The sequence below is a fragment of the Cryptomeria japonica genome, chromosome 3 (genome assembly GCF_030272615.1).
Source record: "Cryptomeria japonica chromosome 3, Sugi_1.0, whole genome shotgun sequence".
NCBI lineage: Eukaryota > Viridiplantae > Streptophyta > Pinopsida > Cupressales > Cupressaceae > Cryptomeria > Cryptomeria japonica.
The window spans coordinates 242,547,915-242,573,380 of NC_081407.1; the positions used below are offsets into that span (position 1 = coordinate 242,547,915).

Below are 25,466 nucleotides of genomic sequence, written 5' to 3' on the forward strand. Positions count from 1 at the left end.
AATTTCTCCTGGGACTTGTTCATTTTTTTCTATTTAGGGTTTTGTGTTCATTTTTTTGTTCAGGGTTTATTGTCTGTTTTTTGTGTCTAATGTTTATTGTTCCTTTTTCTATTCAAGGTTTATTGTCTGTTTTTTGTGTCTAATGTTTATTGTTCGTTTTTCTGTTCAAGGTTTATTGTCTGTTTTTTGCGTCTAATGTTTATTGTTCGTTTATATTTTTTATTTTTATTTTTTTCCTATGGTTTAATACTATTCATGTTTTTTGTTTTTTTCCTACGGTTTTTACTATTCATGTTTTTTGTAATATTTGAAAACTGAAAACTATTTTAAACATGAAATAAAAGACGATTTTAAAACTTTAAAACATAAAAATTAAAAAATAAAAATACATTAACATTTTTTTATGAAAAACAATAAAAATAAATAAAATAGAATATAAAAAATAAAACTAAATACCAGGAAGGAGGTAAAAATGGTCTAGGGGGTTAGCTGAGGTGAAAAAAATGGGTACTGGTGCTCCTGAGAAATGCCTACCCCTTTTCCAAACAGTAAAAATGACGGAAAATGGTTAAAAGAAAAAAATAAATACATTTAAAAAATGGATGCCCATTTTTTTTGAAATCGGGCACCTGATTTGAAATAAACGGGCGTTCGTTTAGCTTTGGGCACCTGTTGCTAAATGGACTCCCATTTTTTTATGGCTCGGGCCCCCGAAGCTAAATGGGTGCCCGATTTGCACAAATCGGGCACCCGTTTCTAGTGGGCTCTTTTCCCAACCCACAAACTTCTATGGGATTGGGACCCAACTTTGTACGTTTACCCTGAAAATAATGTTTCATAAGTTTTTCTATGTAAATTTAACCTATATGAAAAACATCACATTAAAAGGAAAATTTACGAGCAATAGATTCAACCTCAGTTATATTAGGAAGAAGGTTGAATGCAGATTGAATTATATTCCCTTTTGATTGAGTTGAAAATGCAATTAGAAGAATATAATTTGAATGGTAGATCTATGGAAAATGATTCAAAATTGACATAAAACATTTGACATAAACAAAAAGCTATATATGCAGTATGTAAACACAAATCTAAATCTAAGAAGGAACAAAGAGACACCTATATTTGGAAATTTGGCTCAAAAGTATAGGACTAAGATTCTTTAGGCATCCTAGTCATCTAGCTATCAGATGTAGATAAATAGGAAACTTTCAAAATCAGAATGTCCCTCACAATTTGTTCCCAAAATTTCATTGGAAATTTGTGAGGTAGAAATACCCTTGATGACCCAGTCCTACTCTTTTTTTTCCTGCAAAAGCTGGATCTAATTATTGTCATATTCTTTATTAGAATATTCATTTGTAGCACCTAAATTTGTCACCAACATAGATAAAGAAGGAAAATGGTGTTGTTGATAGGGGGTCAAACCCCAATTTTTAAATTAACCCTTGAATTAGAATAAAAAATTAACTTATAATGGAATCATCTGCATTCAAAAACTTCTTTGTGAGGATAAGACTAGATTTGAATTGAAACGCTCTAATTGGATCATGATACCTTGATGAATCTTTCTTTTAAATCTTCATGCAAAGGCTAATAATATCATATAGAATGTCTTGATAATGGATGCTATCATGAATGCTTGAAATCTTAACTTGACCTCTCTTGTACAATGTTGACGATGCTTGATTGATTTCTCAATTGAATTTTCTTAGTAGTAGTTGAATTTCTGAATTGACAGGTCTAACAAAATGAAAGTGTTAGGATTTAATTTATATCTAACCACACCAAACATGTTTGAAATTTTAAAGTAGGCTAGCATAGAGGATTTTTTCCTGCTTCTACAATATGACCATTGCAGTGTCCAAATTTGGGCTCCTTTTGGAAGAAGCATGGTGTTCAAGGCATCTTGGTCCTACCAATTAGGATTAAAATTTGGACAGTGTCCCACAAAGATGTTGAGAATGCTGATTTTGTGTTGGTGTGAGTAGAATCAAAGAAAAGTCAAGATACAATTTATAATGCTACACTATAATACTCAATCAATATTTAGAATATGTGTGTGTGTGTTTATACCTTTGACCCCCTTCGTAAAGAGGTATTTTTTTATGAAAATCATTGTACTGGTGAAAAATTAGGGTTTCCATCATAGAAGGATGAAACCACTAATTTTATGATTTAAGGACCACTACACTCAAAAGAGGGTTAAAATCCAATAGATCTATTCACAAACCAACAAGGATTAGAACTAGGAATCTTGATTGGATTGGGGGTTTTGATGGATAAACCTCTATTGTAAGTTGAGTTGCTGATATTAGGGTAAAAGTGCTGAAAATGATGGTAAAAATGCAGAATCAATAAGCTACAGTCACAAGATTGAGCAAAGAATTTGGATTTGAGCAATGTATGCAAATTTGAACTTGTTCCCAGAAAGAGCTCCTAAAATGTTGGGATTGTTTCACCCACACCTTGGTCCTCCTAACTTTTGCACTCCAATGGGAGATCGATTCATCACAATAAACAATGCTTATTTTGAACATCAGAGCACCGTAGATGTTTCCTACACACATAATGATGAGGGAATAGGTTTTGAATAGGTATTTTACCAAGTCAAACCTTGGTTTTGGAATTAACCATGAAATAGAAATGAAAGGTGGTTGAATTACAGTAATGGAAATGTTCTCCATTTGAGGGAGATTTTGAATAATGATTGAAAACAAAAATGATATACCTCCTTGTGATTTTTTGTTTTCCTCCACATGAAATTAGGGTTTTATGAAGTCTTCAACAACATGAAACATGAGTGTCAAATCCAATGCTTGAATCTTGACCTTATTGTTACTCGTATGACATGGGCCTACATGAGGTTGGGTTTCCCTCTCAAAACTTTAAACAACCAAGGAGCCCAAAGCAAGGCCCTATTTGGGAGGAACAAAGGGTGGTGCCCTAGGTCTATTAGGGACCAAGGTGCCATACCCTAGTCCTACCCACTTTAGGGGCCAAGAGAAAGGGTTTGGATGATGCACAAGGTGAATATGAAGTCAAATCTACATAGTATGAGCAAAATCAGGTCCTCATTAGGCAATACCCATAACATATAGTTTAATAGTAATAAAAACAATATTCAATTTGATTTCAATAGAGTTATTACTCACATATTACATATCCTACTCAAATTTGGTCACAAATTCTAACACCCAAAATCATGGAGAAACTAATCTATAAAATGTAATAGATGTATAAACTATTCATAATTAATCATAAATCATATCTGACTATTAAAAAAAAAACTCCTTTTAAGCTCAATAATCTTCTCCATAGATGCTCATGGCGTGTCTCATAATTGATTATAATATTTTAGCATAACTTCCCTTGACTTTACCATTAATCATAAAATTTGTCATAGGAGGATTCTGGACACACAAGGCAACTCAAATCTCTTTAAAATATTATTTAAATACATCTTACAATTACCAAGCATCAATTCAAAGTGGGACCTATCATTTTCTAAATGAAGCCATTGAAAATATAAAATAAATAATTAGATTATACTGTTAAGAACTTACAAAAATTGAAATACCTTCACTCAAAACAATTTAACCTATCAAATAATTTTTCTATTAATAATTATCTATTTAAATTAATTCTTCAAATATTAAGACATAAACTATATGAAAGAACATGTATTGTTATAATTAGATTTGTACATTACTATGTTCTCTGGTAAGTTATGGTCTTCCCAAAATTCAAAGAGATTTTAATATAAATATACCTAAAAGTGAGCATACCATCATCAAATGTCTTTGGTAAGTTACAATCTTCCGAAAATTAAATAATTTTTAATATAAATATACATGAAAGCAAGCATACCATCATCAAATTTAATCACATGATTTTTTTTTTGAAAGCATTTAAAGTAAAAATGTAGAGGAAAAAAATTCATTTTAAAATTAATTTCATTTTTTTATTTTTTTTCATTTTTAGCTAATTTTTTGGAAGCCAATTTTTATATATATTTTTTCATAGATTTGTTGTGCACACGATCTTTATCTTAAGAGTCAATAAGATTACTTTCTCTATTTTAATTTTATTTTTAAAATTTTATATTCATTTTACATAATTTTTTTGAAATATAGACATGCAAATTTATTCAAATTAAAAATATAAATAGACTAATTAATTTAACTGACATAAATTAAAATCCCTAATTATTATTTTTTTTATTTCAAATAAATTTGAAATTGAAAAAAACCATAATTTTTGCTTACAAATTATATCTATCATATATATGACACACAAAGGTTTATATATATATATATACTTTTATCAAGGCATTCCTAAAGGTTGTGGCCTTTGAATCTGGAGAAGCTTTTTCAAAGTATAAAACAATGACTACAATTTAAGAACCCTTGAAGTAGAGCTTCATATCTTATTTTAAAAAGAAAGACTTGATAATCTATTTTCTGCAGGAACTCCCTGAACAAATATTTCGAGATATATTATTGAGAGTGCCATATAAATCTCAGCGAAAGATTAAGGAGTTGTTGGAACCTGCTAAAGAAATGATGGAATGTTCTCAATTTTATCAAGATAAAATTAAGTTTGGGCTGGCTAAAAAATATGTATGCTTGCTCGAGGAAGCTGCGATAACTATATATGATCCAGTTGATCAATCCAGTATAATGCGCAGTTGTATTCCCACTGGTTTTCATCTTGATAGGAAATCTCAGATTGTGTGTGCTAAACATAAGCTTGTTTTATTGGGTTTGAAATTGAATCGAAATTATACTTCAACAATTTTGATATATGATTTATTATCTAATACATGGAAACAAGGTGCTCAAATTCCGACTGTGACAAATAGTTTTGCATGTTGTGCCTCACCTGAGGGATCAATTTACGTTGCCGGAGGGTATGTAGGAGTGTATGCCGATTTTAGTTCTCCATCACGTAAAGCAGCAGTATATAAAGTAGATGAAGATGAGTGGGAGCTTCTTCCTGACATGCACCATGAAATTAGCTATTGTGGGGCTGTTTTTTTTGAAGGAATGTTTTATGTCATTACTTGTACTGATAGAACTCAAAGATTTGATCCCAACACAAGAGTATGGACAACAGTTAATTTGTCTTTTTACATTCCACGGTACGTATATGCTATGTTTGGACGGCTAATTGCGGTTACAGAAAAAAAACATAGAGCAATATGATTGGGAGGGAAATGTGTGGAGAGAATTGGAACTCTTCCCTCAAAAACTTAGGTATATTCAAGTTACAGTGTGGCGTGACCAAATTTTCTTGTGCGGAAATGAGACGACTCTCAAATTTTATATGTATAAGCCTGGAGCAGCTCTATCTCAGAGGTGGATTTCTCTCGATGACCCGAAATTTTCAGTGTACGCGACAGTCAAATCTATTGTCACCATAGATATTTAATATATTGTAGTTTGAAAGAAATATAAAATTTAACACATATAAATTGTTTTAATAATTTAAGAGATTACAAGAATTTTTCGATGATATACGTCGAGAGACTTCGAGGAACTTCCAAGTATAGCAGGTCCTATTCTACCAACCTATAAATAAAATTCATCAAAAAATATCTATCAAGGGCCATTGATTGATCATTATGCACAATATAGACGATAGTGCCAATGGATCAGCTAGGTTCCATGAGAACTAATCTCCAACATTCAACTTTCAAATGGAAGCTGAAAGTCGTCATTAACATCTGTAAATATATGTTCTTTAAATTAAAAGTGAACAAAATACTTTCTAAGAGCTCTCAGAAACATTTCAACTCCAATAAACTCTTTCAAAGCTGAAATTAGCAGTGATGCCTAAATTAGCAGTGTTTATTTATTTCACTCTTTAAAACTCATTCTTATATATGAGATTTGTAAGCCCTTTTACATTACCATATTGCAGCTAAGTAGATGAAGGACCAAATTCATTTCCAGATTACATAGATCTAGCGTATATATTTTCAAGAGGCTTGCAAGGCACAATAAAAAATCTAATCGATACCTCTATCATTAATTGAAAAAAAGATATTGCATAAAGAGTCAAGGTCCAGCGGAACCACGAATTGTCTCATTGTAGCGGGATGTATGTTGTTTTCATGTATGAGCCATGTTTTTGGCTAGAAACCAACACATAATATATGATATTGGCTAAAAATCTTTAAAAAAATAGGTTTCATATCAGAAATGATATAAAATCTTTTATAAAAAATGAAAAAAATAAAAAAAATAATTTATCACTTTTTCATTCAAGAAAAATAATAAGTTATTTTGAGTTTAAGAATATATAAAAATAAAAATGTTTGGATTTAAGAGTAATCAATTTTATAATTTAAGTTTTCTATGCTTTGTTACATGTGTACATTTTTTAATATTTGTATATAGTAAAATAGTGTTAATCATACAAATTTCAATTTATTAAGTGGAGAAACTTCCTATTACAGTATATATGGATGTTAGCCACCCTCTACACACTTTAATCTTGTCAAATGTATGGAATTGATTTAAGTATTAAATGGACAAGTTAATTCTTCTCACCTATCTTCACATAAAATCAAGCAAGCAAAACAATAAACATTTGTTTAACAAGGTCACATTGCTACGAAGTTCCTTTCATGTGTTGTTTATGTTCAATAATAAAGTTGGTCGATTCTTGATTATGCTTTACAAAATCTTAATTTGTAGAAATGTTTGTTGCTAGCAAGGCATGAAATGATTCTAGTTGACTTGTTTGTAAGCTAAGATTGAAATACAAGATATATTTGATAATTTACTTTTCAATTGAATTTCAATCAAGATTTAATGATGGTTAATCTATACGTACTATGTGTGTGAAAAAGTGAAATAAGTCTATAAGCTGTAAGACACAACACTTGAATTAAGTCATTACATGTATGCTTAGATAGATATAAGCATGAATAATAAAACCATAACAAATCGACCCATTGCCTTCTAAGAGATGTGAGTATAAGATTTCTCTCAGATTTTTATAAGCAATACCGCTGACCATACTACAACAAGATGAATGATTTAATCTATATGATAATGAGATTAAGCTAAATGGATACAAGATTATGCTAGACGGATGAATAGAAAGCAATATGGATTCAAGCAATCATGAAATACACAAAAAGAAATTAAACTAAGATGCAATAATCTCAAAATGCAAGCACAATATATTCAATGACTGCAGAGAAAAAAGTGTATAATAACAAATCTCCAGGGTGTTTTGAATGAGAGCCGAAGGCTGAATTTATAGAGAATCACAAGAGAGATCAACAAAAAGTACAATTTAGTATAATTAAAATAATTGAGAAATCAGATTCAATTAACTTTGAGATAGATTCCAATTATAGTTTAATTGAAATGCATTTAGATTATAAGTTCGAGTTTGCATTAGAGATAAGAATTAATTAATTCCATGCACTTATGATAAAAATTGGTGATTCTATTTAATTCTTTGATTTATTCAAGAAAAGAGTCTTTTAAATGCAACTGAACTTCTTTTCTCAAAAACTGAGTTCCAATTTTAGAGAATGATTAAATTCATTTAATTGCTTTTTTGATTTCAAGTTCTCAAATTAGAAGAAAGAAATAATATCTCAAGTTTGATTTCTCTTTCAATTCAACTCTTTTATATTATTTCCAATTTAACTCTTGCTTTGCAATTAATTCCTCTTTTGTAATAAATTAATTTCTTTTTTGCATGATTAGTGGCAAATTAATTAATTAATTAAATATGTAAGGATATTTCATAAATTAAAATAGGATAATTTATCAAAATAGTGTTCTTAGAATGATTTAATTAATTAAATTAATATTTAATTAATATAGAATAATTCACTTGCCATGTGACATTTAATGATTGAAGAAATAATTAATTGTGTGCTCAAGATTGATTTAATTGCCTTTGGTTAGGACCTTGGTGATGTTGTCGAAATTAGGGGCCCATGGTTTAGGTGACCATTTTTTTGGTATTACATTTGCCCCTCTTTGAATTAATGTGCAAGCAACACATTGATATAAAGAATAGTTGATGTCTAGGAGATACCAGTTTTGAACTTGATTGATCACAAACTAGATGAAGAGTGAGGTGTTTAGCTTGATTTGAAGCGATGAAGCTAAATGGAGTTGATTAAAGAGAAATCGATCCTGAACTTGATTGAACTAGGAAGGATAGAGAGCAAAGATACCAAACTTGAACTTGATTGATCAAGAAGTGGACCTTAACGATCTAGAACTTGATTGAACTAGGATCGATAAAAAGAAAAGATACTGAACTTAAACTTGATTGATCAAGAAATGAATCTTACTGATATAGAACTTGATTAAACTAGACACAATGAGTGAAGATAAAATCGATCTTGAACTTGATGGACCAAGACACAATGAGCTGAGATAAACTGTCCAGCTTGATTTGATGCGATGAAACTGAACAACTGCATAGATTGAGCATGTGATCAAAGATACTCTTTAAAATTTTGGTTGAGTTTAAATGAATAATCAACTTGATGAAAAGTGATGAAACTGATTGACATTAAGAGATTGATTCATATGAAGATGAATATTAGCTTGATTTGAAGCACTGAAACTGATATGTCCCTAGCGATTTATTCGATTCAAATGATCGAGAGATCTCAACTTGATATGAAGTGATGAAGCGGAGATGCCCCTTAGCAATAAGAATTTGATTTTATTTAGTTGAAAAGATTTTTGCTCGACTTTTGATAAAGATTTGAGAATTTTCTCGACTTTGAAGATGTGAGGTCATGAGGTCATGAGTATGCCCCCTGGGGAGCGAAGTCAAAAGATAGCGAGGGTTCATGATTTTAGGCATTTTTTGCGGATGATTTTTATTTGAGCACAAAAGTTATACAAAGGAATATTTGAAAATTTGGCGATGATTTATGAGAAATTGAGTGCAAAGTTGATTTATAGAATAAAATTGAGATTCAACGTTGATTACTGAGAAATTGAGCTCAATTTGAAGAAAGAATGAACTTTTGATGAAAATTGCTAAGTGGTCCAAATTTTGTGAAATTGAATAGAAAAATGATCTTGGATATCGATTTTGATCCTGAAAATGGAATCAAGTCGGGAAAATTAGCTAAGGGTACAATTTTTATGTCCATCGGAGCAAGTTGAAAAATTAGGGTTTTGGCTATATAAGAGGTAAAAGTGTCATTTTCAATTCATTTTAACCCTCCAAGTTTACAAATTAAAAAAGATTTATGTGATGAAAAATGGTGGTTCCCACCCAAGTGCATCGATTCGAGTGCGAGAGACAACATAATCGACCTTGAAACTATGAGCTAGTGGAAAGTGATCGATCTTAAGCCTTTTAATCATTTCATTTATGAATTTTTTTGTTGATTTTTATGATTTTTTAGCCATGTAAAAGTTGGACTTTGTTGATTTATCGTGCAAGATGGAATCATGTCTCGTACGACAAACTACTATAAATTCTTGTGTCATTTAAGTTGACTAGTTTTGTCATCCCAGATATACCCTTGTGTCGTACAAGAGTATGTTTAATAGACCATTTTGTCATCCTAGGGATGTTTTTGTCTCATATTAGACTATTTTGTCATCCTATGCCCAATCCCAACTCGTACGAGTTACTGTCTCTGTTGTGTTATGTGATTTAAGAAACAGTCAGCATTTTTTAGGGTGCAAACTTGAAAATTTGAGTTCGCAATTGATTTTGTTGGATTTGCGTGATATTTTACTTCTCTTATAGCATGATTTGAAATGTTTTTTGATGATTTGTTATTTGATTATTGCAGGTTCAACTACCTCACATTCTTTTCAGATGTGTCTATCCATCGATCATGACATTAGTTCATGAGTTATTTGATATAGACAAAGAACATATTTATTTGTGTGGATTGACTCACCTTTTACAAATGCCACATATCCATGTGAATCACGGGATGCTCACTGCACTTGTAGAGAGATTCCATTATGAGCATAACACGTTTCATTTGCATGGGATAAGGTGGATTATGATTCGGGATAGCATCCTGGCCCAATTGCTCTCAGGCAGGTATTCCATGATGCAGACATTCTGACATGGTCTATCAGTTGGTATGACATGATGGCCAGGTACAGTGATCAATTTCCATTGGCATGCATCCTAGCAGGATTCATCGGTTATTTTCTTATGTCGGACATGGGACAACAGGGTTTCTTATGTGGCTGGGACAGGATGCTAGAGAGGCTTGTGGAGCACCCTCAGAGATTAGGATGGGGTTCTTGTATTTTGGCGCACATGTATCGTGAGATGCATGAGATGGTTTACTGGGAGGGGAAGTGTATATCTCTAGGGTTTTGATATTACAAGTATGGGCCTGGGAGCACCTCCCAATTTGCAGACTGATTGTGAGTGACATAAGAGATCCACAATAGCCCATCGTATACAGATACTCTGAATATGTTACTCAGCCCCATCTGGGCAAGACAGAGTATTGGAGATGGCAGCTAGAGGATCTTATAGTTTTATATGGAGACCTTATAGGGGTCTTGAGCCTGGGGATGACTGGAGAGCTATGCACAGAGACCTATTTATGACTTGGCCTCTCATTGGCAGATCAGTGATAGTGATTGAGCAGTTTATGGTTACTCGAGTGATGAGGCAGTAAGGTAGACCTCAGGGGATATCGCAGGAGTTTACTGCATAAGCGTGTTATGCAGAGGAGGAGAGACCACTTAGCTAAAAGATGAAATCATTGTTACTAGTACTCTATCAGAGAAATGATGAAAATGAGACCACTTAGCTAAGAAATGATGATGCTTCCAAGTCTCATTCAGAAGATAAAGAGATCATTGTTGCCATACCAAAATCACTCTAAATTCACAAAATGCAGAATGAAATACAAAATGAGATGCAAAATGAAATGCAACCTAAATCTAGTCACTAGATTTGAAATACTGAAGTTTCATCACTGAGCGTTAACAAACATAGCAGGCAAATTAGAGTTCCTTTCTTTTCATGTGTAATATTAATTATCTTGTCTGCAATGACCCTTTTTCATTCATATCCTTGGATAGATTTCGCAGGGACTCGGATTGCATGATAAAGAAATTCCCTCAAAATAGACAAAGAAATAATGTGAACCTCCTTGCAGCACACTCTTATCATAAACACTCAACTTTTTAGATGTTTCCAGATAATTGAAATCATTCCTACAAGCAAAAAACAAAAAAATATTATGCCCCCAAATCTTGCTCCTCTTAGTCAAGATAGACTTCCTCAAGTTACTTAGAGGGATAACAATCAAAAACCAATATAAAAGACAACACACAAAGAAAAATTCATGCACAACTCAAACTATTTAGTGATTGTTTTCAGTAATGTTGTTTTGGTTGTGTACTTAGTGATAAAACTCTTCAATAGTTAGGAAACAGGTGACTAACTTAGAGTGGACGACCAGGTTTCACTGACATAAAGTTGACTTGGTTGATACTGCTTGGGACATGTAATGTGCTCTGTAGATTAACCTAAGACTAGGACATTAATCAGTTTCAAGCCATGAGGGTTTCAGTGAACCAGAGTGTCACAAAAGTGACTAAAATATATGTACAAGTGAAAGCATAGATGCACGAAAGAAGGATTGCCAACATTGCATTGATAGATGGAGCACTTGAGTACAAGAGGCACCTATTTGCTAGGTTTTCGCCTGCTCGACAAAGATCTCTTCTTTTTTTTTACCAAGGTTCTTGTTTACTAGGTTTTCACCAGGGCATTTTGTCTCTCTTTTTTTTTTTTTTCTTTCTTTCAAGATATTTTATGATTTTTATGAGTTTTTTCAGGACATATTTTAGCTGTATAGGTTACTGGAGCAGAGAAAGCTAAGTAAAGAATTTCTTCAAATGGATGGTTTTAATCAGTTCACAGAGTTGTTCTCCTTCTGATGTTGAGATCTAATAGGCACCCAAGCCAAAGACTACAATAACGATATAGGGACCCAGCTAGTTGGGTTTAAACTTCCCTTGGTTGTCTCGAAACTGTTGATTTTTAGGTTTTTCTCTTAGAACTAGGTCACCAACCTGAAATTCTCATTGTCGAACCTTCTTGTTATATCCTCTGGATATTCTCTTTTGATACACTCTCAGATGATCAAATGCCACTTACCCACGTTCATCCAACAACTTGAGTTCTTGCAATCTAGACATTCTATAGTCTTCATCAGTAACAAGACCTTACAATGAAATTCTTAAAGATGGTATTTCCACTTCAATAGGTAATACTGCTTCGGACCCATACACTAAAGAAAAATGTGTATACCTAGTAGGTGTTCTAATGCTTGTTCTACAAGCCCATAATGTAGGATTATGATGCAAATGCCAATCCTTCCTAGATTCGTTCACTATTCTATGTAAGATAGTCAACAGGTTTTTGTTAGATATCTCATCTTGTCTATTACCTTGAGGGTAATATACTGATGACCAGTGTTGTTTAATTTTGAATTTCTCATAGAGCTCATTTAGATCTTTATTCTTGAATAGTCCTCCATTGTCAGTCACGATGGATGAAGGTATCCGATACCTACAAATGATATGGTTTAGGATGAATAGAGCTATTTATTTACCAGTCACTTTAATGACCGGAACCGCTTCTACCCACTTAGTGAAGTAGTCAGTGGCAGTTATGATAAACTTGTGTCCATTGGATGATGCAGGATATATTTGACCAATGAGTTCAAAGGCCCATTGCTGAAAAGGCTAATGTGTAATGAAGGGTATGAGATCCCTTGCTGGAGCGTGTATGAGATTTCCATATAGTTGACACTTCTCACAATTTTTAAAAACCTTTATAGCACCTTTCTCCATGTCTGACTAGTAGTAGCCAGCCCTTAGTAGTTTCTTAGCTAAAGTAAGACCATTCGAATGAGATCCACAAATACCTTCATGGACTTCCAATAATGCACATTTAGACTCATCAGTTTCGAGACACCTAAGCAAAGTACTATTGAACTCTCGCCTAAATAAATCGTTAGCAATGATGACTTACCATGAAATGTTTCGGGTTAGGTTCCTTTTCTCATTATGGGTAATATTTTTAGGGATAATCTGGTCACGCAAATAAGAGTAAATTTGGATGTAGCGGGATGAGTCATGTTCGATAATAGAATAGACTATCTGGCACTCAGGAGAATCATAGGAAGGGTAATGTAACTCTTCCACAAAAAATTCAAAGCAAAAATTAGACTCTTGTAACTCTGGTATGGATACCAAGATGGCCATAGCATCTACTGCTCTATTTGTGGATCTTGGAATCTGCTGGAATGATACAAAAGTAAAATATTTCTTGAGATCATCCACCATTCTCTTATACGACATCAATTTCTCATCTTGAGTCTAATACGTATCATTGATTTGATTGATGATTAGCTGAGAATCTTCATAGATGTGTAATTGCAGAACCTTCCATTTGATAGCCACCTTGATCCCATTTACCAAAGCTTCATACTCTACAATGTTATTTGTGCAAGGGAAAATAATCTTATAAGCCTTCGGGATTGAATTCTTTTGAGGAGTAATAAAAAGTATTCCAGCACCGGAACCATTTTGAGTGAAAGACCCATCAAAGAACATCTTCAAGGAATGTTGAGTAAGGTGCATTTGAGATTCATCTGGAAATTCTATATGCAGAGGCTGAGTGTCTTCAAGTGGAGCATCAAAAAGTTGATCTGCAATCACCTGTCCTTTCATGGCTTTGCGGTCTACATATTCAATAACTATGTAAGAACCATGACCCTTTTAGCCAAACTTCCTGCAAGTGTTGCTTTGTTGATAAGATATTTGAGTAGATCAATCTTAGCCACTAGCTTGATGGAATGTGCTAACATGTAGTATCTCAATTTTTGTGATGCAAAGACCAATGCTAAGCATGGTTTTTCTATTATAGTGTAGTCCATTTCATAAGACACCAATGTTCTGCTGATGTAATATATAGATCTCTCTTTTTTATTTTCATCCTATTGTTCCATAAGTGCCCCCAATAATGAATCAGTAGCTGATATGTATAAGATCAATGTTTACTCTGAATTGGTGGCATCGCTATTGGTGGATTAGATAGGCGCATTCTTTGATTTTCAAAATGTGTTGTTCACATTCCAAATCCCAGTTGTATATGACTCCTTTGCTCCATACTTTTGTGAAAGGTTGAGCTTTGTCTGCTAGTTGAGAAATAAAGTGTCTGATTGATTAGAGACATCCCTATAAACTTCTCATTTGACTGATGTTCTTCGAATGCAACATTTCTGTTATATCTTGGACCTTCTCAGGATGAACCTCAATTCCCTTCTTTGAAATGATGTAGCCAAGCAATTTCCCCGATGTTACCCCGAATGCACACTTTTTTGGATTTATCCAGAGTTTGAATTTTTCCATTCTATCTAGTATAGGACTTAGCTCTTGAATATGCATGGATCTCTTGATAGTCTTTACTAAAGTGTCATCAACATAATCTTACATATTATTATGCATCATACCATTAAAATATAGTAGTTACTGCTCTTTGATAAGTTGCTTGTGCATTTTTTAGCCGAAATGGCATGACCTTCCAATGGAAGGTTTCCCATGCACAGGTGAAAGATGCCTTTTTCTTGATCCCCTGGAGCTATTTTGATCTAATTATAGCCAGAGAATCCATCCATTTCTGAGTACATCTCATACCTAGCAGTCATATCGACTATCATATCAATGTTTGGTAATGGAAAGTTTTCCTTCGGACAAGCTTTGTTGAGATCTCTATAGTCTGTGCAAACCCTAATAGATTTTTCTACCTTTGACATAGGTACTATGTTTGAAAACCATTCTGCATAATCTATAGCTCTGATAAATCCAACTTTTTGTAGTTTTTCTAGCTCAACCTTGACTAGCAATGCCACATGAGGGTGCATCTTACAGAGTTTTTGCTTGACTGGTTTAAGTCCTGATGTGATAGAAAGATGGTGCATAATAAGATCAGGATCTAGGCTTGGCATATTAGAGTACATCCATGCAAAATTGATTTTATTTTCTGAAAATAGATGAGTGAAATCTTTCAGTTCTTCTTTTGATAGTGATCAAGCTAAGTGAATGATGTGTGGTGTCTCTTGACTCCCAATGTTCACTGGTTGAGTTGGCTCAATCAATATAGAAGACCTTTCCTAAAAATGACTTGGAAGTATATCAAGTATCTCACCTTCAGGCACCTCAAAGATGTTTTCACCCTCAGGTACGTCCTTTATTTTCTCTTTTTGGGATTCTGACACTGCCACAATGTGGTTTACGCCATCAGATCTTTTATTTTGATTTTTTTGATTTTTGTGACTAAGATACTTGATATCTGTTTCAGTCATGTTCTCACTATGTTCACTGGTGGAAGAGTCCATGGGTTCAATTGCATTGAGGTAATAGGCTAGCATGTATTCATTGGCAAAAGTAGGTACATTCATGGGTTAGTCTTGTAGACTACAGTCAATTAATTCAGGATGTATGAAGCACAGAGAGTGGACAGGTTGGAGGGAGTTCACAGTATTGTCATCACAACTGTGAATCAAAAAGTCAATTTCTAGAAGACTACCTTGAGTAAATGTCTCGAGACTAGGAAGAGTCAAAACATAATTAAAGTGCACGTTAATATTTAGTTGACCTAATCAAATAGACCTACTTGTAGTATCATTATCTATGCCAGAGTGGACTTTATATCATGGTTCCACAGTAACAAGATCAGTAGACAAATTCTCATTATTTACATTAGATGATTCAAAGTTTGATGTTGAGTAGATATTGTCATAAATAGGAATGTTGTCAGAGACATCAGAGTCATTAGATGAAGTTTCCAAGTCTTCTTCAAGTGATTGAGTGAATGTATGTATGGTATCAACACCTACCTCTTTAATGCTGCAAGTTCCTTCAAGATTTCGCTCATTTATCATTTGTATCTGAAATACATGTTGACATAACCTTGATGGTTATGCGAGTCCCTGTCGTCTACTCCATTCAGCTTTCTCTCGACTAATGACTGGTTCTACTTCTGTAGCTTCAAATTCTTCTTGTGTAGTCCCATACTTGATTTGTTCTGTCTCATTAGAGGGATATATAATAGATGAAAAATGTTTTGGTGTTCTTCCTTCTTTCAGCCCTTGTTCATAGTCTTCTTGGCTTTTTAGTCTAATTTCCTATATCTCCTTTTCTATCTTTAAACACATCAGCTCTTGAGTGTCATCTGTGATATCACTGGACTCTTCTGAAATTTCTGTAATGGATGTATCAGAGAGGTGGTCTAGACCCCATTTATACTCGTTTGAGTCAGCCTCTGAATCTTCTACTTGTTGCCTACCAATGTATATGACTAGAACTTTCAGGGGTGCAAACAATTCTCCCATTCTTTCTACTTCGTCTCTCATATCTTCTGGAACTTCAACTCCTTGTATTGTTGTAGCTGACACCATCAAAACTTGAGTACTGATTGTTTCTTCTCTCTTGATTGGTAGTTCCTCTTGTTCTTTTCCACACTCTTCTTGAGTTTGTTGAGCGTCGACTTACTGTGATGTTGAAGGCAATATCCTTTTCTTCCACTTAGACTTAGAAGCATGTTTTTGGTCTGATGTCTTTTTTGGATTGTATCCCAGCCCACCCTTATTATTTTTAGATTTTGTTTGCTATTGAATCAGTTCAATAATACCATCTTGATGTTTTCCCAGAGGACCAGTACCTGAATATCCTATGCATTGGATCATTTTTTAGCCAGGACCATATTGGGTTGGGGAAATGTCACAATGTCGTAGTTCCTCATTTTGACTATCTTCCTTGAAAATACACTTAAGAAAAACATCCTCTTCTATTTCATCTGCCAGCGAAGCAGAAGACTATACAAAAAGACCATCATATATGATATTCAGAGTTAAAGTCTTTGTTCTCATAGCCTGTGATGGTTTGCCCAACTATTTTGGTGATGGAGGGAGAGAGACTAATGAGAGTACTGGTTCTATCTTGTAGTGATCCATTCCAGTATTTGTAATCTTCAATTTCTTTTCTAAGTCCTTCAATAAAGCTTTCGGACTTTCATTTGTAGAGGCTTCTCTATTATGAGGCACAAAGGTATCAACACTATTTATCAATGCGTTACAAGGGAGATTTGTATCAGCAAGGATACTGAATTCAAGTTTGTTATAAGGAAATATTAAGCATTGATGGTATGTAGATGGAACTGCCTTCATTTCATGAATCCTCACCCTACCCAATAAGATATTGTATGACAGAGGAAGATAAAGTACCTAAAAAATGACATCTCTTTCTATAGGTCCCGCCCTGATTAGTAATGATACTAGACCTTTAGAGGTCCTTTCTTCTTCATCATAGGATTTAATTGTTATTTTATTGGCCAGATCAATGACATTTTCAGAAAATCGTAGTTATGTAAGAAGACTGTAAGTACAAATATTCAATCTCGTGCCCCCATCTATCAAAACATGTTTAAATCCGTGTTTATGGATCATGGCTTCAATATGGAATGGCTGGTTATGTGGATGATTTAGCGAGTTATCATCTTCTTCAGAGAAGGTCAAATTGTAAGGTGAAGTCAGATGACCCACCATAGATTGAAACTGATCAATATCTAAATCTTTTGGAACATTAGTGGTGAGCAACTCTTTGTATAGGATCTCTTTGTGAGCAGAAGAGATTTTAAGCAATTCAAAGATGGAGATTTGAGCATTCGTTATTTTTAGTTGTTCAATAATGCTATATCTAGAGGATGATGAAGTTAGCTATTTAAATTTATCAAATGCTGTTTCTTTTTATTTGTTTGATGAGGTTGGTAGGTTTGACGTTGTTTGAGCAGGAGTTGAAGAACTAGCTCCTTGGAGGGCGACTTTCTTTTCAGAATGGGTCATAGCATTTGCATGTCGTGATTCATGGTGTTTGTCTTTGATTATAATCACATTGCAATATTCAGGTTGGGAAGACTCAATCATGTTGATGACATTGTCATTACTGGTATACGTGTAATTTACTTTGGCACCTCTTTTTGTTTTTGAGGAATCACCTTGTTTGTAAACAGGTAAAGGATCTTTAAATTCTTTGTGATCAACATTTGTTGGGTGATTCCCGACAACAATTTTACCAGCATCTATGAGATCTTGAATCTAATGCTTTATCTTCATGTAGTTGTTTGTGTTATGACCTTTATTTTGATGGTAGTTGCAGTATTCATTATCAGATCATTTGCCAATAAAGTTTTGAAAGTGGATTCATATGATTCTTCCAGAGGAGTTAATTTGTGTTTAGGTTTTGAAAGCCAAGGTTTCTCTTTGAACCACTCTTTTACCTTCTTTAGAGGATTTTCTACTGTGGTTTTAGCTGCTTTGAGTGTCTGCATGCCACTAGCCAAGTTAAATATCATGGGCTTCGAGTTGGTTTTAATAGTGTCTACCACTGTGTCATTAACAAAGTTCTTGTTGTTTTGTTTTCCATATTTCCAATACTTGTTCTTTTCTTTAGAGCTAGATCCTGGTTGTGTTTCTTTCCATGGTGAGATATTTTCTTCCATTCGGATAGCATTATCTACCATTTTGTTAAATGATGGGTGTACTTCCATTTGGATACTGTATTTCAGTTTAGAGATTAGATTGTTGACGAATATATCCATTTTCTGAGAATCTAGAATAGGTCATGAATATCTAGAGAACATCTTTCTCCAACATTGAAGGAAAGTGAGAAAAGGCTCCCCTGTTTTCTATTTGGTATTGCAAAGCTCAATCATACTAATGGGGTGTGGAATGTTATAGGAGTATTATTGTAGAAACTCCATCGATTAATTCTTTGAAAGTTTTTATTCCCTTAGGTAGACTTGAGAACCATTCCATAGCTTGCCCTCCCAAACTTCTTGGGAATAGGCGCATGAGATATGTTTGTTCGTGCATGAAATCCATACATAAAGCACAAAATTATCTAATATGGTTTTGGGGATTTGAGTTACCATCATATTTTTCAAATTTTGGGATCTCAACTCATGAAGGAAATGGAGGCATGTATAGATTTTTGTCAAATAGAAATGGGCATATTGTGTCTAGAGAATATTATTTTGGAGATTTATCCTTGTTTTTCAGTTCTCTGATCTCAGTCCATAAGGCTTGTAATTGTCTGTGTGCCATTATTATAGGTGATTCTTCCTTTTTAGTGATGAGAGTCTGAATGTCATAACCAATAGGAAGTTTAGCACCTTGTTTTGCTAGTTTTAGAAAATAGTTTCTTTTTCTCTAGCCATGATAACCTTCATCATTTTTCAGAAATATTTATTCTTTTGACATCTATGAATATCAGTTTTTGGAAGTTAAGAGTCTTCAGATTCACTTGATGAGGAATAATTGTCAGTATCATGAATACTGAGGTTGTCTTCAGTATTTTGTTCTGTTCTATGTATAGTGGAAGATAAAGGTTGATAAAAAACTGGCACATCTGATGATGAAGGTTTATCAGTGAGCGGGTCCTTTATGTAAAATAGGTTATCTTGATATGAAAAGGATTTCCCTTTTCCTTTGGAATCTTTCTTACAAGAACTTCTAGTTTGATTAGGCATTTTTATTGACTGATCTTACTTAAAGTTGTTTATGATGTAGAAGTCAAGATCAAATTTAGAGCTAGTTATTCGGTTAACGTATTGATTGAGAGAAGCAACTAAGATTTGTTCTTGTTTCAGGAAAGATCTATCCCATGTAAGACATTTATCTAAGTTGATTCGAGAGAAGTGACTAAGATTTAGTTTGGTTTCAAGAACAATCTATCCTGTATAAGACGTTATTTAAGTGACTTAAATTTGATAAGTAGTTGATTGAACTAGCTAAGAGATGATCGACAAAATCATGCAACACAAATGGAAGAGGTATATTGTTTTGATCCGTTTATGCTCAGGATGATGATAACCAGTTTTATGCTCACTGTAGATTGTTTTAAGAAAGTTTGACTGTTCTGGACTGACAAAATCAGAGATTCGCATGACAGGTATTAAAGGACCAGACGACAGTTTAATAGCTTCAAGATGATGACAATAGTGTGTCATATGAGTTTCTGCTTAAGATGGTATGACAGATGGGTATGTCTGAAATGACAAACTGATCAATGCAATGTTTTATCATACAAAACAAGATGCAGGCTCAAATGAAAGTTCCCTAAATAGGATGACAGACAATCAGGTCTCGTACAACATAGAATGCACGCTCAAATGAAAAACTGTTAGGATTGATGGAATTTCATATGACATAGATATGAAGGAGGATGATAAATCAGAAGGCTCGTATGAATGTTCATCGGACAAAGGCAAAATTCTAAGTTTTCAATGACTGAGTATGATTAGTTTTGAGATGGACTAAGTTTTCACTAACTGGCAATGACTAGTTTTGAGGTGGACTTAGTTTTTGAGTAGGATAGAATAGTTTTTGACACGGACAGGGTTTCGACTAGGATAGAATAGTTTTAACACGGACAGAGTTTTGACTAGGATAGACTAGTTTTGACATGGACAAAGTTTTGATCACTGAGTTTGTTTCCTGTTTTCTCCAGTTTTGGTATTCCATTTTTAGTTTGAGGGATGAAAACATAGAAAAAATGTAATATGAATAATAACTCCAATCATAGCATGCAAACCCTCTGGAAATTGGTGAGAGAATAAAACCTTTTCTTGTAGACTCAGGTACACACCCAATAGCTAATCAGAATACAACTACTGAGTCTCATGCACTAGATTCTCAATGTCATATTAGCCAACTACAAATGCTAATGGGGGCATGAAATGACAAGTATCTTGGGAGAGTTTCTCTCTTGCACAAAGATTATCCCCCCTTTCGGAGGTGAACCAAGTAGCTTCTAATTTTAATTGGAACTAGTAAGGGATCCATTCAGCACATTGAGGTATAAACTCAACTAAGAGGTCTCCCAACCTTGAAAACCAAGGTTTAATATACTCGAAGGTATAGAGGAGAGATATTCCTGAGAACTGCCGTTGACTTGAGTTTCATCAAATCACATTTATTTTATAGTGGGTTGGAGTACTTGGTGTTTAGCCATTCCCACTTGGGTCGGTCACCTCTCACCAACCCTAATGGCTATAGAATTATTAGCTCCTCAAGAGGGTAGGCCCGCTAAAGATATACAAATCTCAAACTTAAAAAAAATGCCTCAAGGGTCTAGGTTTCTGATTGTCTATAAAGACAAGAGCATACTCTCCTACCTCTTAGAATTTTATTAAAAAATGAAATATAGATTTGTTCTTTAACCAGATAGCAAGTTAGGAACCTAAAAAAAATGAATTTAATGTATACACAATGTTTACTCGAATCTCCTTAGGCAACCTACAAAGACAACAAATCAATAGTCATATTATCTTTGTGCTACAAGCATAGTCTTTGACAAGTGTTCTGCAAAAATCTGATTAGGCTGTGAAAATTTTTTAGATAGACAAAGAACAAGCCAGGGTCAGCGTCAGCATGATAAAAATTGAATGAGAAAACTTGACAAAAGAAATTTGCTTTTTAACCCAGAAATACAGATCTATATGGTAATTCTCACTGACTCGCATGATAATTCATACAAGATTGTATGAAAATTGCAGTTTGTCATTCAACACTATGGGAAAACTTGTACGAAATTCATAGAAACTGTATAGATGAAAATTTGAAAAAAAAAAAAAATCTGAAAAATAAAAAAATAGTTAGTCTCCGAGGCTGAAAAAATGTAGTCTTCTAACCCACCGTGGGCGCCCAAAATATGTGTGGGAAAAAATGAAATATGTCTGTAAGCTGTAAGACACAACACTTCAATTAAGTCATCACATGTATGGTTAGACAGATATAAGCATGAATAATAAAACTATAACAAATCAACCCATTGCCTTCCAAAAGATGCGAGTATAATATTGCTCTCATATTTGTATAAGCAATACCAGTGACTAGACTACATGAAGATGAATGATTTAATCTATATGAGGATGAGATTAAGATAAATGGATGCAAGATTATGCTAGATGGATGAACAGTAAGCAATATGGATTCAAGAAATCATGAAATATGCAAAAAGAAATTAAACTAAGATGCAATAATCTCAAAAAGCAAGCACAATATATTCAATGACTCTAGAGAAAAAAGTGTATAATAACAAATCTCCAGGGTGTTTTGAATGAGAGCTGAAGGCTGAATTTATAGAGAATCACAAGAGAGATCAACAAAAAGCACAATTTAGGATAATTGAAATAATTGAGAAATCGGGTTCAGTTAACCTTGAGATAGATTCCAATTATAGTTTAATTGAAATGCATTCAGATTATAAGTTCAAGTTTGCATTAGAGATAAGAATTAATTAATTCCATGCACTTATGATAAAAATAGGTGATTCTATGAAATTCTTTGATTTATTCAAGAAAAGAGTCTTTTCAATGCAACTGAACTTCTTTTCTAAAAAGCTTTGAGTTCCAATTTTAGAGAATGATTAAATTCATTTAATCGCTTTTCTAATTTCAAGTTCTCAATTTAGAAGAAAGAAATAATATCTCAAGTTTGATTTCTCTTTCAATTTGATTCTTTTATTTTATTTCCAATTTAACTCTTGCTTTGCAATTAATTCCTCTTTTGTAATAAATTAATTCCTTTTTCGCATGATTAATGGCAAATTTTTTAACTAATTAAACATGCAAGGATATTTAATAAATTAAAATAGGATAATTGATCAAAATGATTTTCTTGGAATGATTTAATTAATTAAATAAATATTTAATTAATATAGAATAATTCACTTACCATGTGACATTTAATGATTGAAGAATTAATTAATTGTGTGCTAAAGATTGATTTAATTGCCTTTGGTTAGGACCTTGGTGATGTTGCTGAAATTAGGGGCCCATGGTTTAGGTGACCATTTTTAGGGTATTACACATACTATACTTGTTTTATAGTGATTATTTGACTCTAGTTCAATTTCTCTTAAGCTAAGACTGAAATACAAGATATATTAATTGTAATGAATGAATCATTAATGTAAAATTTTAATACAACTATGACAAATTAGTACATATAAGTCAATTAAAATGTTTAAATGAATATAAAAATAACTTCAATAATCACATCATAATAAATGAAAAATTGTAAAAGCTATATCTTAATTATCTAATTCTAAATTTAGTAAAATTAATTTAAAATAATAATAAGACTAAGTATACTATGAAAATATTTAATTTTCCGTAGAATCTAGTAATTGCCGTAGGTTTAATAAGTTATTACATTGTTTGTCAATTTTAAATGTTTAGGAAAAAACTACTAAAATGATTTTAAACTATTCAATAATATTGTAAAAAATGAAGTTATTTGCATAATGTCAACCATTTCTATTTTGGAGTGATAGCTTAATTAGTAGTTGCAAATAGTAATCTATTATAAAACAAATGAGTAGAATAGTACTTGATTTGATTTAAAAAAGCATTGATGTGAATATGTTAAACAATAATGCAACTATCAAGATTCTCTAATGAGTGACTCACAATAACAAATGTGTTAAAAAAATATAATAACATCAATATATTGATTGAAAACCCTTACATTGGCAACTATAGTCATGACAGAATCAATGTCAGGGAGAAAGTCCCTCCAAAATTGATAAATTAGACTGATGTTGTACATCTGCGATTAGTCTCCATGGATGGAATGGGTGGCATCATCAGCGTTGGTAGATAAAGATGAAGGGATGGTTCTCCCTATCATTGCCATTAAAGCCACATCAAATTTAAAATGCCAACACAAATATTTGCATTATATCCTAAAATATTTTCAAGCATATTGTACTTCCATTCCATAGGTTAACTTGGACATAATATCCTCCAAGGTTCTACTTCATGTTAAAATATAAGTTGTATTTCTCCACTTTCATATATATATATATATAGACATGTTTCTGGTAAGAGACACATCTCTTCATTGATATAATTATTTAAGAATTCTTGAATCCAATTATTTGATACAGAAAATATTATTCATGCTTTCTAATTTTTATCATGTTATCAAAGCTAATGTTTGAACTTGTGCTATGATGAAAAGTTCCAAGGAGAAAATGATTTGAGGAAGGTGTTGCATATTTGCAAATTTCATTAACGGTTGCTAATTTTGTAAAGGGAACCTAGTTAATATTGCCTAGCAGTTGTTTGATTTGATGGTCGATTAACATAGTGTAGTCGACAGTGAAAAGGAGAGGTGCCAATAAATGCTACTACATGTTTGGGTCGAGAAGATCATATGAAGAAGTCGTCGTTTCAAGAGATTGTCAGATAAAGAAGATTGAAGTATCTACTGTCAATAAGATAATCACCATATAAGAATGAATCAAGTCAAAGTCATCAATTAATAATTATTTTTTAAAGGAAACTCAACGAATACTCAGAGTATAGATTGTAAAAGTCAAGAATATTGATTAAATTTGAATGTTAAAATGGCTATAACTATTAAAAGAGAATTTGTGTGAAGTATAAAAGAGATTGCAGTTATATTACTCATTTAGTCAAAAGGAGTCCATAGTTGAAGATATCATGAATAAAGGTTTAAATTATTGTCACAAAGATTTGTACTATAGCACCTTGTGATGTGTGCCCAATTAGAGGACAAGGGAAATCACAGACTTTGAGGAGCCCAATAATAAGATAATAAGCTAATATTGTATCACAGGTTGTGGAAGTATTCATGTCCTATCTATGAAAGTGTTAGCTAATTGATGAAGTAAAGAGATCCAATTTGTGGTGAAAAGGTCATCAAATAAATCCTAAGTCGTCCATCTTAAAATTAGTATTAAATTTAAAGGAGTCATGGTAGGAGGTCCTTTCATTTTGTAGCCGCCTCAAAGGCATAGTAGACAAAAAGAGTATTGTTTGGATAAGGAAGAAGTTGTAGGAGGAATTTTCACAAACAAGTGAATTATTATTAAGGAAAGATTTGATCGCACTTGAATTTATTGTAGAGATTGTTAAAGTTTTTTTTTTAATCGTAAAGATCATTATTGGAATTGATTGCAAAGGTCATTGATGGAATTGATTGCAAAGATCATTAAATTTTTTTTCATCACAAAGATCTTTTGGGATTTTTTTGATATCTATGAAGGTTTTGATCACAAATATCTTTGAAAACACTTCACTTTCTTGATATCTTTTAAAAAAAAATTTGATCGCAAAGATCATTATTGGAATTGATTGCAAAGATCGTTAAAGTTTTTTTGATTAGAAATATCTTTGGGAAATTTTGTTTTTATTGTTGAGAGGCTTAAACCATGGCTAGGAACTATGATTTGAAATGAGAAGGGGAGATTTGTAGCTAGTAGACAAATTCTTGATGGGTTGGTTGTTGCTTCAGAAGCTATTCACTCTATGACAGTTTCCAAGGTGCGATGTATGTTTATCAAATTGGATATGGCTAAAGTGTATGATAGAGT

At 32.9% G+C, this 25,466-nt stretch overlaps 1 protein-coding gene across 1 annotated transcript; it reads left to right on the forward strand.

The window, feature by feature from the left end:
- Positions 1-720: 720 nt before the first annotated feature.
- LOC131074424 (F-box/kelch-repeat protein At1g15670-like) lies at positions 721-5,207 on the forward strand. The gene is made up of 2 exons (XM_058011052.2): positions 721-810; positions 4,470-5,207. The coding sequence occupies exons 1-2, from the start codon at positions 721-723 to the stop codon at positions 5,205-5,207; spliced, it is 828 nt and encodes a 275-aa protein (XP_057867035.2).
- Positions 5,208-25,466: the final 20,259 nt, after the last annotated feature.